Here is a 14,840-nt window from a genome sequence, read left to right as displayed (position 1 = left end):
CTGCACAGTGAGCTCCAAATGACGTTGTGAGAGCCAATACATTAATCTCGTAACATCATCAGAAGCTCACTGTGCAGGTTTACCTCTCCTGATAAAACAAATCCTGGCAATGATGGGGCCTGCGCAAGGAGTCAGGTCACTGAAGGGAGAGTGACCTGTCAACCAACGACTGGGGTGGGCAGTGAAATACAGCAGAGCTGAGGAGTGAAGTACAAAACTTATAAAGTGCACATATGAAAAGGCCACTTTACACACAGAGATAAATCTTTGGCAGATCTGTGGTTGCAGTGAAATTGTGGACAATCAGTGCCAGGTTTGTGGCTGTGTACAAATGGAACAATATGTCCATGATTTCACTGCAACCACAGATCTGCCAAAGATTTATCTGTGTGTAAAGTGGCCTAAAGCCACTAATAAAGAGCAATTACTCCACAAAACTAGAGAAACACCAATGATGAATCAAGGCCTTAATGTCTTTGAGATATTTTTCACCTACATTTTACCTTAGTATGCCCAAAAATAATAATTGTTTTCATTATTTCCTAAAATGGAGTTGAGTGCCATTTTCTGAGACTATAACAGCCTCCGTTCCTTACCCCTGTATGGCCATCATTAAAACACAATGTCTGTCTCAATGAATCAGGCCCCAAGTCTTTATGAACCCTATTTTATGAACCAGGGCACAGTCATGCTGGAGCAGGAAAGGAATTTCCCCTATTGTTACAAATTTGGAAGCCTTCACATGTCTAAAAATGAAATTCTCTTCATTTGAAAGAGAAGCCTAACCCAAGCTCTGAGAAAGACTACGTATAAAGGAGCCTAACCCATGCCCTGAGAAAGACTACGTTTCACTGTAGACAGTGTGCACTATGGAGCATTCTGTAGGCTTTTGAGACTCCAGAACCATCCACTAGACTGCGGTACTGTGATTCATCACCCAAAGAACACATTCCCATCACTCTAGCTGATGCGAGGCATTACTCATGGTGACCTGAGGCTTGTTTGTAGCTGCTCAGCCATTCTAAAGTTCAAATATAAAGGGAACCTGTCAGCTTAGAAATGCTGTGCAATCTACAGGCAGTGTATTGAAGAAGGAGAAGCTGATTATTGCTGTATATCTGAGGGAAAGAGGTATCCTTTTTATTTCAAGGAAATCCCTGCTTTTTGTGGTTAGGATGGCAGTCCATCTCAGTTAATGACTGCCTTCCCTGTATAACTGTGCATACAGTAGCTGTCAGTCATCGATTAGGACTATCCATCCTCTGTGCATGAGCTATATATGAGCCCTTTGTAGCCCAAGAGCTCATCAAAAGGCAAAATTCCACCTGCTTTAGAGGTAGAAATGAGCCCCCCCAACCTCTTGGGCTCCTGCACTGGCTGCATCATTGATATGTCTGCCCCTGCCTTTCAATGATAAGCCAGGAAAGAGCAGGGATGTCAATAAATAAATAATGAGTGAGTGAGTGTATGTGAGCGTGTATGTATGTATGTCCGCTAAAGAAATCCGTACCGTCGCATTTACAATCACAAAATTTTGCACAGACACCACATTTGACTCCGGGAACGTCATAGAATATGTTTTGAAGGGAATATTTAACCTCACGCATTTTTTGGAAAAAAAGTGTTATGGACAGACAAATCGAAGTTTGAGGTGTTTGGATAACACAGAAAAACATTTGTGGGATGCAGAAAAACTGAAAAGATGCTGGAAAAGTGCCTGATGCCATCTGTCAAGCATGGTGGACGTAATGTGATGGTCTGGGGTTGCTTTGGTACTGGTAAAATGGGAGATTTGTAGAAGGTAAAAGGGATTTTGAATAAGGAAGGCTATCACTCCATTTTGCAACTCCATACCATACTCTGTGGACAGCACTTGATTGGAGCCAATTTCATCCTACAACAGGACAATGACTCAAAGCACACCTAAAATTATGTATGAACTATTTAGGGAAGAAGCAGGCAGCTGGTATTACCTGTAATGGAGTGGCCGGCCCAGTCACCAGATTTCAACCCTATTGAGCTGTTGTGGGAGCAGCTTGATCGTATGCTATGCAAAAAGTGCCCATCAAGCCAATCCAACTTGTGAGAGGGGCTTCTGGAAGCATGGGTTGAAGTATCTCCAGATTACCTCTGCAAATTTACAGCTAGAATGCCAAAGGTCTGCAAAGGGAGCATTCTTTGACGAAAGTAAAGTTTTAAGGAGAAAATTATTATTTCAAGTAAAAATCATTATTTCTAACCTCGTCAATCTCTGTACTATATCTTCTATTCATTATGCAACTCATTTGATAAATAAAAGTATGATTTTTCATGGAAAAGACAATTGTCTAGGTGACCCCAAACTTTTGAACTGTAGTGTATATATGCGCACAATGTGTGAACCATGACTTGAGGGTTTTTCCTACCTTGTTCCCCTCTAGGGTTAATTACCTAGATATCAATTTAAAATAGGAGGTCCTCTTTCTTTGAATAGTTTCTCCCCATTTCCTGCTAGCAAATATATTTCTGTTATGTGATTTATAGACTGAATATGTCATGATTAAGAGCCTAAGTGCTTGAAAGGCGTAGACTGGTTTTCTTATGCTTTTTTAAAGTTTTATTATACTTTTCATTAAACGGGATGTTTTAACATTATGTCGTACACACTCTGTATCTTTGGTGCTGGAACTAAACAAGCTCTTTCCAGACACGGACTGAGTTGCAGCTGTGAGCGGTAATGTCACTGAGTTTACCTGTAGTTACAGCTGGATGTTCCCAGGGTAGCCCATCTGTGACCGCAGATAAATTCTCTTCAGGTGAACTCAGTGACATCACTTCAGGTGGACTCATTGAGTTCAATGAGACCTGCATCTCCTGGCAGAAAATCTCATTTCTTTGCCAAGAGATGCAGATTAGGTGCTGGAATTTATACAATAGTAATACAAATTAGTCCAGCTCGCCCCAAGAACCGTTCCACTCGTCAGCGGTCAAAAGCACAGGATCTCACTGCTGCTCAGTGCTGCACACAGGTGAAGGAGGTAAGTGATCCAGTTTCCACACTTTTTGAAATAAAATCCAGCTTTTAATGAAAAATATTTAAAATCAACAGTTCATCACAGTACATTTTGTAAGTGACATAGCAGGTCCTTTGCACGACCGACACCAGACGCGTTTCGAGCGTAACGCTTTTAGACTAGGTGAGTACATTGGCTTTTTGTACTCATCAAGTGTAAGGGGAAGAATGCACTTTGCTTTTTACCTGCTTTTTACCTGCTTTTTTAACTGCAGCGTTTAATGCCAAAATGGATGTGTTCTGCTTTTCAAGCAAAGTCTATGGGAATTTGGTTTTCTAAACCGCACTATGCAGTTCAAACTGCAGCCTTTTTGTTGCAGAACTTTGGCAAAAACTGAGCTTTGCAGTGCAAAACCCAAATGGCAAAAACAATTGACATGTAATGAATAGTGCCAAGTATATTTGCTCACCACTTCACTTAACAAATATTTTGTGTACACTAATGTCTCATTTGTTCACTTTTAGACCTGCTATCTTGGAAAAAGCAGAACATTTCACAGTTTTGATCAAGAACACAATCCACTTTCCAGCATTTGGTTATACAAGGTTAGTGAAAGTAATTTGACAATATAACTCAGATGAATTCTATCCGATGATTTATCAGATAGCACTAGGACCAACATTAGTCTATGGGGCAGTGCCGATTAGCGTTTTTTTTATCACGCCAATATGGCATGAGAAAAAAAAGTGACGGATACTGAGATTTTGAAACAATAAGTAGAGGACACCACCAGATTAATAAAGATCAGCCAAGGCATGCAAGAACAACATAGGTACAGTATATAGGAGAGAAAAGAAGCATGCCAAACAAGGGATCACCTACAAATGTCGCGCCCAGGGATATGGGATACTCGTTTCCGGGCAGTTCAGGTTTTGGGGAAGTCACGGTGTTGGCCGTTACCTGGTTCCGTGCCCTGGGCCCTTTTTGTAATGGGGATCTTTGTAGGGGAGAATAAGATAATGTTCACTTGTGACGCCACTTGCGGTGTTGCCGCTAAGTGTAGGGAGCTGCACAATGTCTCTACTGGGGTTGGTGGTACTGGCAGCTAGAATGGTAGACCCTCCGCAAGTAGAGTTTTGCCCCAGAGGGTGTATGTTGCAGTGGGTGTCGGAAGAAAGTAGTTCACACAGATGTCCAGTGCAACTGGTTTACTCACTGCTGGTAGATGTTGACTGGTTGGCCAAGGCTGGCTGGTTTCGCCTCCAGGTTCCATTTGTCCCAGTGCCAGTTTGGTTCTCTGGTAGCTTCTTCCTCTGCATCTGTCTCTGGTAAGTGGGTCCCCGTAGTATAGACCAACTGGGGGTCCCCATTCTGTGGTTTGTCCACTTCTATCCGCCTGACAGTAGCATGAACCCTGTGGAATTGGAGTCTGGTCCTGTCCCCAGTTCTCCCTTTGCTACTGAGTCCTCGGATCCTTTAAGGTCAGCAAGGTCCCTGATGGTCCCCTTGCTGTGCAGGTGTTAACAGGTCGGCTTGAAGCTCTTTCCTGTCCTAGGGTCCTGTACCCCGTCAGTGCGTAGTTCCGGGAGTACTCCACTGGCAACCACTTCTCCTGGGTATCAGGTCACCGTCAACCCGAGTCAGGACGTCACTTTGCTTCCACCTTCACTCCTCGCCTGTCTGACACTTTCTGACTACTCTCCACAGTCTGCCCCTCCCACCTGGTCAACTAGTGGACTGGATTGGCTCCACCTCTAGGTGGCCATCCATTGGTCCGACCCTAGCTGGGTACCATTGTATGGGGGATTGTTGGGGAAAAACTGGGATTACCTGGGTTTTTCTTGGTACCGGCACTGGGGTTCTGGGTATATTTACTATTTTATTATTTATATTGCAAAACAAAAAGATACAATTAAAAACAATTAAAACAGCCAAAATGCTACATGAACACACCACGACATGCCTATAATAGAGCTCATGGCTAACGTCCAATGCCTGATTGGATGATATTGCACTTAAGCACCAAAGACAATAGATACCAGGTAATATACTACAGGATAATATTAGTTTGGTAATATAGTGATGCAAACCCTAGACCAAGGACAGAATAATGCATCTGGACAAATAAAACAATGATTCAATTGTAATAACAGTATAAATATGTGTCCAAACTGTCAGCAAGATCTACACCAAACATAAACATTATATTACCTGGTAACTAAGTGATTTCCCGGACTCACAGAATGGAAATTTTGTTCTCCATTTTCTCCTTGCAGTGTACTCTGAGAGAATGGAATTACACTAAGCTGACACTTGGATCAACTCTGATCAGCATTTGATCAGAGTGTCATTTGCGTAATCAATCTGATTCTCTCGCATGAAAGAATCTACGCTCATAGGACCCCGGCCTTTTTCCAAGCTGGGTTACTGAGACGTAAACAGTTTTCTAGCTGAAATGTATATAACCAGGTTTCTACCGAGCATTTGTGCTTTATGCCATTGTGTTAACTGAATCCGTAAAGAACTAGTCAAGGATATTTATTGATTACCAAAGCCTGTTAGGAACTTTGTGATAGAGCTGGACTAAAAGTTGTCAGATTAATTAGGCAAAAATCCAGGGCATGCTGAAAATTGCTTAAAGTTTGATTCTCCATGGGCTAAATAAGTCATAAATAATGTGAAATGTTGTTCTTTTTACTTTTTATCTCTGCATTACAAGTCAATCAATTTTTTTTTTCCAATCAACGTATGATAGTTAATTTTGTTTCCAGCAAAAGGGGTATGTTTTTGTTTTTTTTTTTTAAACCAAATTTTTATTTCTTTTCTTGTAATGGTAAAATAGGGTACAGAATGAAGAAAATAAGGGTCAACAAATCAAAATATAAAATAACATAGTCTCTACAATTTATCGATCAAATATTTTTCACGGTCATCAAATTTGCTCCTTCCCCTTCTTCGTCAGTGTATATTTCCATTATTCAGTCTCCGCTACCCCCCTTCAGCATTCCTTGATAACTTGTTACAAACATTACTTATAAACACTATCCTTCCCACCCCTCCCTCCCCTCTCCATGCGACACAACCCAGAATTTGGCCAACTATACTTTCAGCTCGCACAGGGAGCCTGACAGGTCTTCCTTCATGTACCATTCCGTAGACATAAATGTGGACATTATTTGTATTATTTCTTCTCTAGAACATATAACGCTTATAAACTTTCTCCATTTACTGAATAATTGTGCTGTCATCTTTTCTTTACACCTCTCCACCATCACCTTCTCCAACAAAAGCGTTTTTTTGATTAACAAGTTCTTCTTTTGTTGGTATTTCCTTCACCAGCCACTTCTGAAGAATAGCCCTTTTACTTATCAGTGCTATATCATGGAAAAGATTCGGTAACTTGTCTCCCCCTTTCTCTCCCTCCTCCCGATGCTGATAGTGAAATAACCAGACCATTGGATCCAACTCTACATTTCTTGCCACAGGCACTATAGTATTCTTTTAATTTTACTTTCCCTTGTAAGCAGTCAGCTTTGGAGTATCAGCTGATCACCAACCACCTTGTGTTGAACTCAGTGATTTATATTTTTGGGTTCGAGAATCACATTAAACACATACGTCTGTTATCATATTGACGCGCTCTGAAAAATCAAGCAGTATATATTTGCTTTTCATTTATTTGTGTACAAAAAATGTTTAATTTTACATTCATTTCATGCTTTTTATTTTTATTTTCAATATTCTTGGGTATGCCTTTTTGTGTGAGTAGAAAGTATTCCTCCTCTGCAGTTTTCACGTGTCTGAGTCACTCCGTTACCATGAGAGCATTGACGTCATAAATGTCAACGTGGCGGTATGGACTCCTCTATAAGTAACCGGTCTGTATACTGTGTGTATATTTTCTCTTTTCCCTGAAGAAGGAGACGGTCCATGTCTCCGAAACACGTTGGAATGCTGTAATAAAAGAGATTTTTAATCAACATCCTGACATGACAACAGTTGTTTTTTAGCGCGGCTAAAGCCCGTTTCTCATATATATGTGTGTATATGTATATATATATATGTGTGTGTATATATATATATATATATTTTTTTTAAGCATGAAAAGGAGAGAGAGAAAAAGGGAGCGAAAGAAAAAGAGATAGAGAAGAAGAAAGAGAAAAGGAGGTAGGCGAGACTTTAGAGAGTTAAGGCACATTTGTCACCATACGGCACCATTCAGCAGTCCCAAATTAAGTCCTTGTCTTGCCTGCTTGTCCATGAGCTGCTGCCTCTTCCTCCTCTTTTCCCAGCTGAAGTCGCCATCTGTCGCTTTTGCTTCGGACTGGCTGGTCTGGATCTCGATTGACTCCACTCTGGCTCGTTCTCGGGTCTAACTGCAGATGTTATGTTTGCAGGATCTGCATGTTTCGGATCAGTGAAAGTCCCTTCTTTTCCATTCCTCTCCTGTTGCCGTGTTCTCCCCTCCTGTAGTATCTCTCGCTCCGCCTCTGAAGGATCCCGAAAACTCTTTGTGACCCCATCTGCTCCTCTTACTCTTAGTATTGCTGGGTATAAAAGCTGAAATTTTATGTTTTTGTGATAGAGAGCAGTGCAGATCTGGCTAAATGCTTTTCTTTTTCGTGTGACTTCTGCCGAATAGTCGCCAAATAATTGAATCTTGTGTCCCTGAATGCATAGTGCATGTTTCCTATTCCTGAAGGCTCGTAGAATTTCTTCTTTATCTTTGTATTCCAGGTATTTTATAATAACCTGTCTTGCTCTGGACATTTCACCTTGCCTGGAGGTATTATCATTGTTACTGTGACCATCTCTTTGCTCCCTTATGGGTCCCACTCTGTGCACTCTTTCTACACGGCAGCTATGTGGTAAGCCTAAAGCCTGGGATAATTCTTTTTCACAGATTGAGTCCAAATATTTTGTTGTCACTGTCTCAGGCAGACCCACCAGCCTTAAGTTATTCCTCCTAGATCTGTTTTCAAGATCTTCTATTTTATCCTTCATAAGCTGAGCATTAGTGTTTAGCTCCTTAAATCTGCCCTCCAATCTTGTCAGAGTCTTTTCAGCATCAGAGACTCTTTGCTCTACCTCTGTCAGTCTCATATCATGGTGCTCCACATCCTCCTGCAGCGCAGCCAAAGCCTTCTTCACTGAGGCTGCTATTGCCTCTCTGATTTCTGCTGTCAGATGATCTGCCACTTCTTTTGCCAGCCTTTTGTAATCAATCTCATATCTTTCCCCCAAGCCCAATGTCTCTGTACCACTCTGCATACTCTGAATTCTTCTGTTATCTTGGCCTCCTGCACATTGCTGCAGCTGCCCTTGTTGTTCCTCTCCCTCCTCCCCCTCCTTCCTCCTCACTGTCGGCGCCATGTTATCTCCACTCATCCCCTCCTCCCTCTGCTCTGGGCTTGAATGGTGTTCCTCCACTTCTGAGGAGATAACGATCCATGCACTGACAGCTGGTAATTCAGCGCAGCCTCTCTATGTTCGTCTAGGGTGCTGTTTGCTTCTGTAGGTCGCTGTATATTGCAGGGGCTGTATGGAGCTGCTCTTTCTCCCTCCTCACATCTCAGCGCAGGAACAGGAAGTCAAAAGAGGTATTTTGAAAGGGCACCATATGATATACACATACTGTATTGGTTAATATTTATTCATTTTTTGGCCAGACAGGGAAAAGGAAGCACAATAATTTCACCATTGTTTGGGGGCTTTTAGTTGTATGCAGTGTGTTTATATTTATTGCGATATCAAATTTGTATAGTTTCTACTTTTGAGGAATAAAAACACTTTAGCTTATTTTTTTTTTTTTCGTGTCCCTACACTGAAAGGCCCATAACAGTTTTGGATGTCTGCCTTTAGAATTTGGAGTAGTGTGAGAGTTTGTTTCCTCTGGGAAAACTTTAGAGGGAGGGGGCGTGGCTTGAGCTTGATGTCAGGCAGACGTGCTCTGTAGGAGCTCCTTGCAGGCTGAGGTGGCAAATAACATAACAAAACCCACCTGGCACTCTCTAACATGCCGGGGAAGAGAGGCACAGCACCACAGACCGGACCACCGGCCCTGAGAAGCAGCAGCACAGCAGTGGATAGTTTGTTCAAAGGGGGGAAGCTCTCTCCGGTCTCCAGGCCTGCTCCAGTAATGGCACCTGCGTCCATGAGGCAGGTGCCTGCAGCAACAGCAGCCGTCAGTGGTGGCAGCGGGACAGAAGTGGCGGTGGCGATGCATAGCGTGCAGGTACAGGGCGGTACCGTCAGAGATCAGCTGGGACCGAGATCTCCGCTTTCGTCACAGAGACCAGTGGTGCAGGGGTATACAGGAGGTGAGGCTGCTGCACAGAATACTCAGAAGGAGGGGGGCGGTGGAGTTCAGGCCCCACAGCAGAGCTTGATGAGCCAGGCTGGTGAAGAGAGCAGGAATCTGGGCACTGATGGAGATATGCATGGGGATAATGAAAGCAGGGCCTCCCAGGCATGTCAGGAGTTGTCAGGCTCCCAAAGCAGTCAATCCCCACACAGTCAGGGGAACCAAAATGGAGGTCAGATCACACAAGGAGTTAACCCAGGAAGCTCCACTGTGGATACAGAGCGCATCCTGCAGCTGCTGGCTGCTCTACCCACCAAACATGACCTGGACAATCTAGTTACTAAAATGGAGGCGGCACATGAGAGGGCTCTGTCCATTGTGAAAGGGGACATTGATGCTCTGGATACACGCACCACTGCAGTGGAGAATGATGTTTTTACACTATTTGAAAGCGTTAACACACTGGAGCAAAATCTATGCAAAGCCAGTACACACCTGCAAAATGTCACCATCTTGTTAGATGATCAAGAAAACAGGGGGAGGCGAAATAATATTCGTTTGAAAGGCATCCCAGAAGAGATAGCAGCAGCAGCAGCAGCCCTCCCTAAGTCTGTAACTTTAATTTTCAACAAAGTGATGGGAGCTGCAGAGGACTCCACTTATGTGATCGACAGAGTCCACAGAGTGTTCCACCAGGGGCCGGGTGACACAGCACAGCCGAGAGATGTTCTGTGCAGACTGCATTACTACACGGATAAAGAAGCCATACTGAGGAAGGCATGGGTCCATGGAACCGTCGCTTACAAAGGGTCTGAAATCAAGCTTTTTCCTGACATATCAGCCAGAACCCTGTATATGAGGCGTCAGCTAATCCCTATTCTACAAAAAATTAAAGAGAAAGGAGCATATTACAGATGGGGACATCCATTTCACCTAATAGTACGCCACAATGGAGACCAATATCTGCTGAAGCGGCCAGAGGAGGTGGAGGGTCTCTTCCAATTTCTTGATACACCGGCAGTAGAGATCCCTAACTGGCTACTTATGGACAGACCCACCGGGTTACCCCAAAGAAGAAGAGGAGGTGGACTCCGCCGTGCAAGACCTCAGAAGAGTTCCAGGGATCCCAAGCCGGACGGAGAATCTTCCCAGGAGGAGCCAGATTGAAGACTTGGGTCTGATTGCGGTTTTCTATCTTGTGGTGGGGGGAGCGGGAGATGTGGGAGGATGGCCCCTTATAGGCCGGACGCGATCATCATAAATATTGGGTTAATTGTTACTTGAAATGTATTTGTTTCTCTTTTCTTGGGTGGGAGGGAGAGAGGTGAAGAGATTATTATTCCCCCTCTATGCTCTCTTTTATCCGTTTGTGTTCCTCCCTTTTCTCTCTTTTTCTCTCTCTTCTCTCTCTCTCTTCCCTCTCTTTCTCTTCTCTCTTCTTGCTCCTCCTTTTCTCTCTCGTCCCTTTCTCTCTGTCTTCTCTCTCTCTGTGCTCCGTCGTTTCTCTTTCGCCCCTTTTTCTCTCTTCCTCCACTCTCTCTCTTCTTTATCTTTTTCTCCCCTTTCTTCCCCTTTTCTATCTTTCGCTCCCCTTTCACACCCCCTCTCTTTGTCTCTCTCTCCCCCTCTCTCTCCCCCCCTGATGGGGTCTCACATGGACCCTTCAATTGATAATGTTGATGGATAGTCTGATAAACGTGTTGTTCTTCTAAGAAATGTGCCTCTCACTGCCCTGTCGTGTAACGGGGAGGTGAGACGTGGGTTTTCAGTTCACTATAATATTGTCATTTCTGCCTCGAGCTTGTTTAGCTTTTGCCCTTGGTCTTCCATGCACCCCAAGGGTGGTTCTCCCATCTGGAGAGCACCAGGTCTCTAAGTTCTTCAGAGACTGCATAGTTTTATTGTGTGAAACTTACTGGCCATTCCTTTAGGCCAGCTGTTACTGTTCATATTTTCTGTCTGCTAATACTTATCGTTTTTTTGGGTTTTTTTCTCTCTCTGCTCTTTCTTCTCTGCTGCTAGTTCTTTTTTCTACCTGATTCTTGATTCCCCCCTCCCACCCGATCCTTACCTTACTTTCCCGTATCCGGTCAGTGTTTTGTAGGGGGTTCAACACTGTTCCTGACCCAACATGTATAAACCAGGGAACTCGGAGGTGAAATGTGGGACATTGAATGTGAAAGGTTTACATAGCCCGGGTAAGAGGTCTATCCTGGCAAATACTTTAATAAAAACGGGGGTCCAAATTGCTTTCCTGCAAGAAACGCATCTGTGCAAACATAAACCGTTTAAATTGACATCACACTGGTTCCCTGAGGCGTATCATAGCTTCTCGCCAGACCCGAAGTCCCGAGGTACTAGTATTCTTGTCTCGCGCTCCATCCCTTGGGAATTCATGGACTCTCGCAGTGATGACAGGGGATGGCTATTGTTGGTGAAGGGCAGGATCGCTACGCATATTTACACATTAGCTTCTATATACCTACCCAATGTGGGGCAAATTGATACCCTGGCCGGATTTGTTGAAACTATGGAGGATTTCGTGGAGGGGACACTCATTATGGGGGGGATTTCAATATCGCTCTAAACCCAGCTCAGGACACCTCCTCGGGGGCCTCTGCACATGCTACATCAGCCCTCCGCAGGCTGCGGTGCTTATTACATGAGCAGCAGCTCATGGACACATGGAGATTGTTGCACCCGACTGACAGGGACTACTCTTTCTATTCAAATGCACATGGTGTATACTCCAGATTGGACTACTTTTTTGTAAAACATAAAGACCTCGAAAGGATCTTCAAAGCCCAGATAGATAGCATAACATTCTCTGACCATGCACTTTGCACTGTGTCTATGGTGCTACAGTCTCCGTTTCCACAGCAGTGGCAATGGAGACTGAACACTTCCCTACTGGAGGACCCTGAAAGCCTGCAATCAGTACAGAACTCCCTGACTGAATACTTTACGTTGAACGCGGGTGGGGATACATCACCAACGACGGTCTGGGAGGCCCACAAATGTGTTATTCGAGGGGTTCTCTTACAGCAAGGGGCAAGAAGAAAGAGGGAAAGGGAACTAGAGGTCAACAGACTGCTAACACAGCTGAGAGATCTGGAGACACAACATAAGCAGATTCCCTCGGCGGAGGTGGGAGGAGCCTTATTCAAAGTCCGGGACGAGCTACGGAAATTACTTAACAGCAAGGCAAAAGGGGTCCTTAATAGAAGCTGTAGACATTTTTATGAATACAGGAACAAGTGTAGCAAGACATTAGCGAGAGCACTCAGACAACAACAGGCGACAACCTTTATATCAAAAATTTCCCCTACACACCCTCAGGGCTCAATATTACATTCTTCGGCAGAAATTGCGGAGACGTTCCAAAAATTCTATGCATCCTTATATAATTTAGAGACACATGACCCCACTTTGTCAAAATCATCTATTAAAAGTAAAATTTCAGAGTACATCACAGAAGCAAAAATGCCGCGGTTGACAGACTCCGAGATAGCCGCATTGGAAACTCCAATTTCAAATCAAGAGCTGGTGGACGCAATAGGGTCATCCAAGTCGAGAAAGGCGCCTGGGCCTGATGGACTCCCCCTCGTATACTACAAAACACTTAAGGAGATTATATCCCCACACCTCCTGTCAGCCTTTAATTCTAGGGCTTCAGAGGGCTCAACTCCCAATGCAGATTCATTGAGAGCACACATCACGGTAATACCTAAGATGGGGAAAGACCCAACACAATGTGCTAGCTATTGCCCGATATCCCTGTTGAATGTGGATACAAAATTATTTGCTAAAATCCTTGCAAGCAGGCTGGCACCTCTGATCTCTCAAATAATCCACCCACATCAGGCGGGGTTTATGGCGGGTCGTGAGGCACGTGATAACACAGTTAAGGCCATTAATTTGATATATAAAGCTAAAATTGGGGTCTACCCTCTATCCTGCTGTCAGCTGATGCCGAAAAGGCTTTTGATAGAGTGGATTGGACCTTTATGGGAGCCACGCTCGGGTGTCTGGGGTTGGGAAGTGGAATGATGGGTTAGGGATCATGTCTTTATACTCGGTACCCTCGGCGAGAGTCCAAGTGAATGGGATTCTGTCGGACCCATTTAAAATATCTAATGGCACCCGTCAGGGATGTCCGCTGTCTCCCTTAATCTTCATCTTGACGCTAAAACCCTTCCTCAGACACGTACGAGCCAACTCAGATATTGCGGGTATTGGGGTGGGCCATGTTACGCATAAAGTAGCTGCATATGCGGACGATCTCCTGTTTTTCGTGTCAGCCCCCAGGATCTCCCTGCCCAACTTAATGAGGGAATTCCGGAGATACTCCAGTTTATCAAATTTCAAGATAAATTTCACGAAATCTGAGGCCCTTAACATAAATCTCTCATCCAAAGAGGTGGAAGAGTTGAAGGGATCGTTTAATTTCCGATGGGCATCCCAATCTCTAAATTACCTGGGGATACGGCTGACTGGGGATCTCGGTCTGCTCTACTCTCAGAATTTCCCGTCTCTGCTGTCTTCCATTAGGCTGGACTGTGACAGATGGGGGAAATCATTATTCTCTTGGTTTGGCAGAAGCCAGATTTACAAAATGAATATCTTACCTAGAATTCTATATCTACTGCAGGCGCTCCCAATCAAAATACCCTCAGGATATTTCAAATCTCTGGAGTCCATTCAGTCCTCCTTCATTTGGGCAGGTAAATCGGTACGAATAAAAAGAGCTATCTTGCACAGGACCAAGTGTAGTGGGGGGATTGGGCTGCCAGACATGAGAAGGTATCATTTAGCAGGTCATCTAACTAGAATGATTGATTGGTGCAGGAACGGGTCTCAAAAGGCTTGGATACAAATTGAGCAGTCCTTCTCCCCAATTCCCCTCAACAAATTGCCATGGGTGCTCTCGGAGGTCCCTGCAAGCATGAAAACACATCCAACTATCGGGTCAACTGTGACATACTGTAATACGGGGAAGGTGCAATCAGAAATGTTACCCAGGCAATCGAGCTTGACGCCAATCCTGAGCCATCCTGCCTTTGAGCCAGGCAGAGCGGATCCAGTTTTTCAGTCTTGGGTTCGGGGCGGGGTGGATCGGGTAGAGGACTTTGGAAACCGGGACACCTGGCCGTCGGTATAGGGATTGGCAGCTAAACAGGATCCCATCTCACTTGGTCATTGGAGATGCTTGCAACTGGCACACTTTTTCAGTAGCCTTCCAGCCAGATCCCTCTTTCAGCGACCCAAGACACAGTTTGAACAAATATGTATGGGACCAGGCACGATACGGCATTCTCTGTCGGCAGTATATTCGCTCCTATCTTCGCCCCCGGACCAACAAATCCCCCCTTTTGCTTCACAGTGGGAACGGGATCTGGGAATTCAGCTGACACCAACACAGTGGGAAAGGGTCTTCAGATTGGCGCACACATCCTCCATCAGCTCCAGGTTTCAAGAAGCTACAAGCTGCTAACCAGATGGTACAGAGTACCTTCGAGGTTACATGCGATGTTCCCAACGGT

General features: G+C 44.4%; 1 protein-coding gene across 1 annotated transcript in view; it reads left to right on the top strand.

Annotated features, from left to right (window-relative positions):
• Positions 1–14,840, top strand: part of P2RX7 (purinergic receptor P2X 7) — a 109,375-nt gene that overhangs the window by 39,212 nt on the left and 55,323 nt on the right. Inside the window, exon 6 of the mRNA XM_075341830.1 lies at positions 3,518–3,598. Coding sequence (XP_075197945.1) covers positions 3,518–3,598 — 81 coding nt within the window. The remainder of the gene's footprint in view (positions 1–3,517; positions 3,599–14,840) is intronic.

The sequence above is a fragment of the Anomaloglossus baeobatrachus genome, chromosome 1 (assembly GCF_048569485.1).
Source record: "Anomaloglossus baeobatrachus isolate aAnoBae1 chromosome 1, aAnoBae1.hap1, whole genome shotgun sequence".
Taxonomy (NCBI): Eukaryota; Metazoa; Chordata; class Amphibia; order Anura; family Aromobatidae; genus Anomaloglossus; species Anomaloglossus baeobatrachus.
Note: the sequence above shows the minus strand (reverse complement) of the source record. Positions and strands in the feature narration are given on the sequence as shown.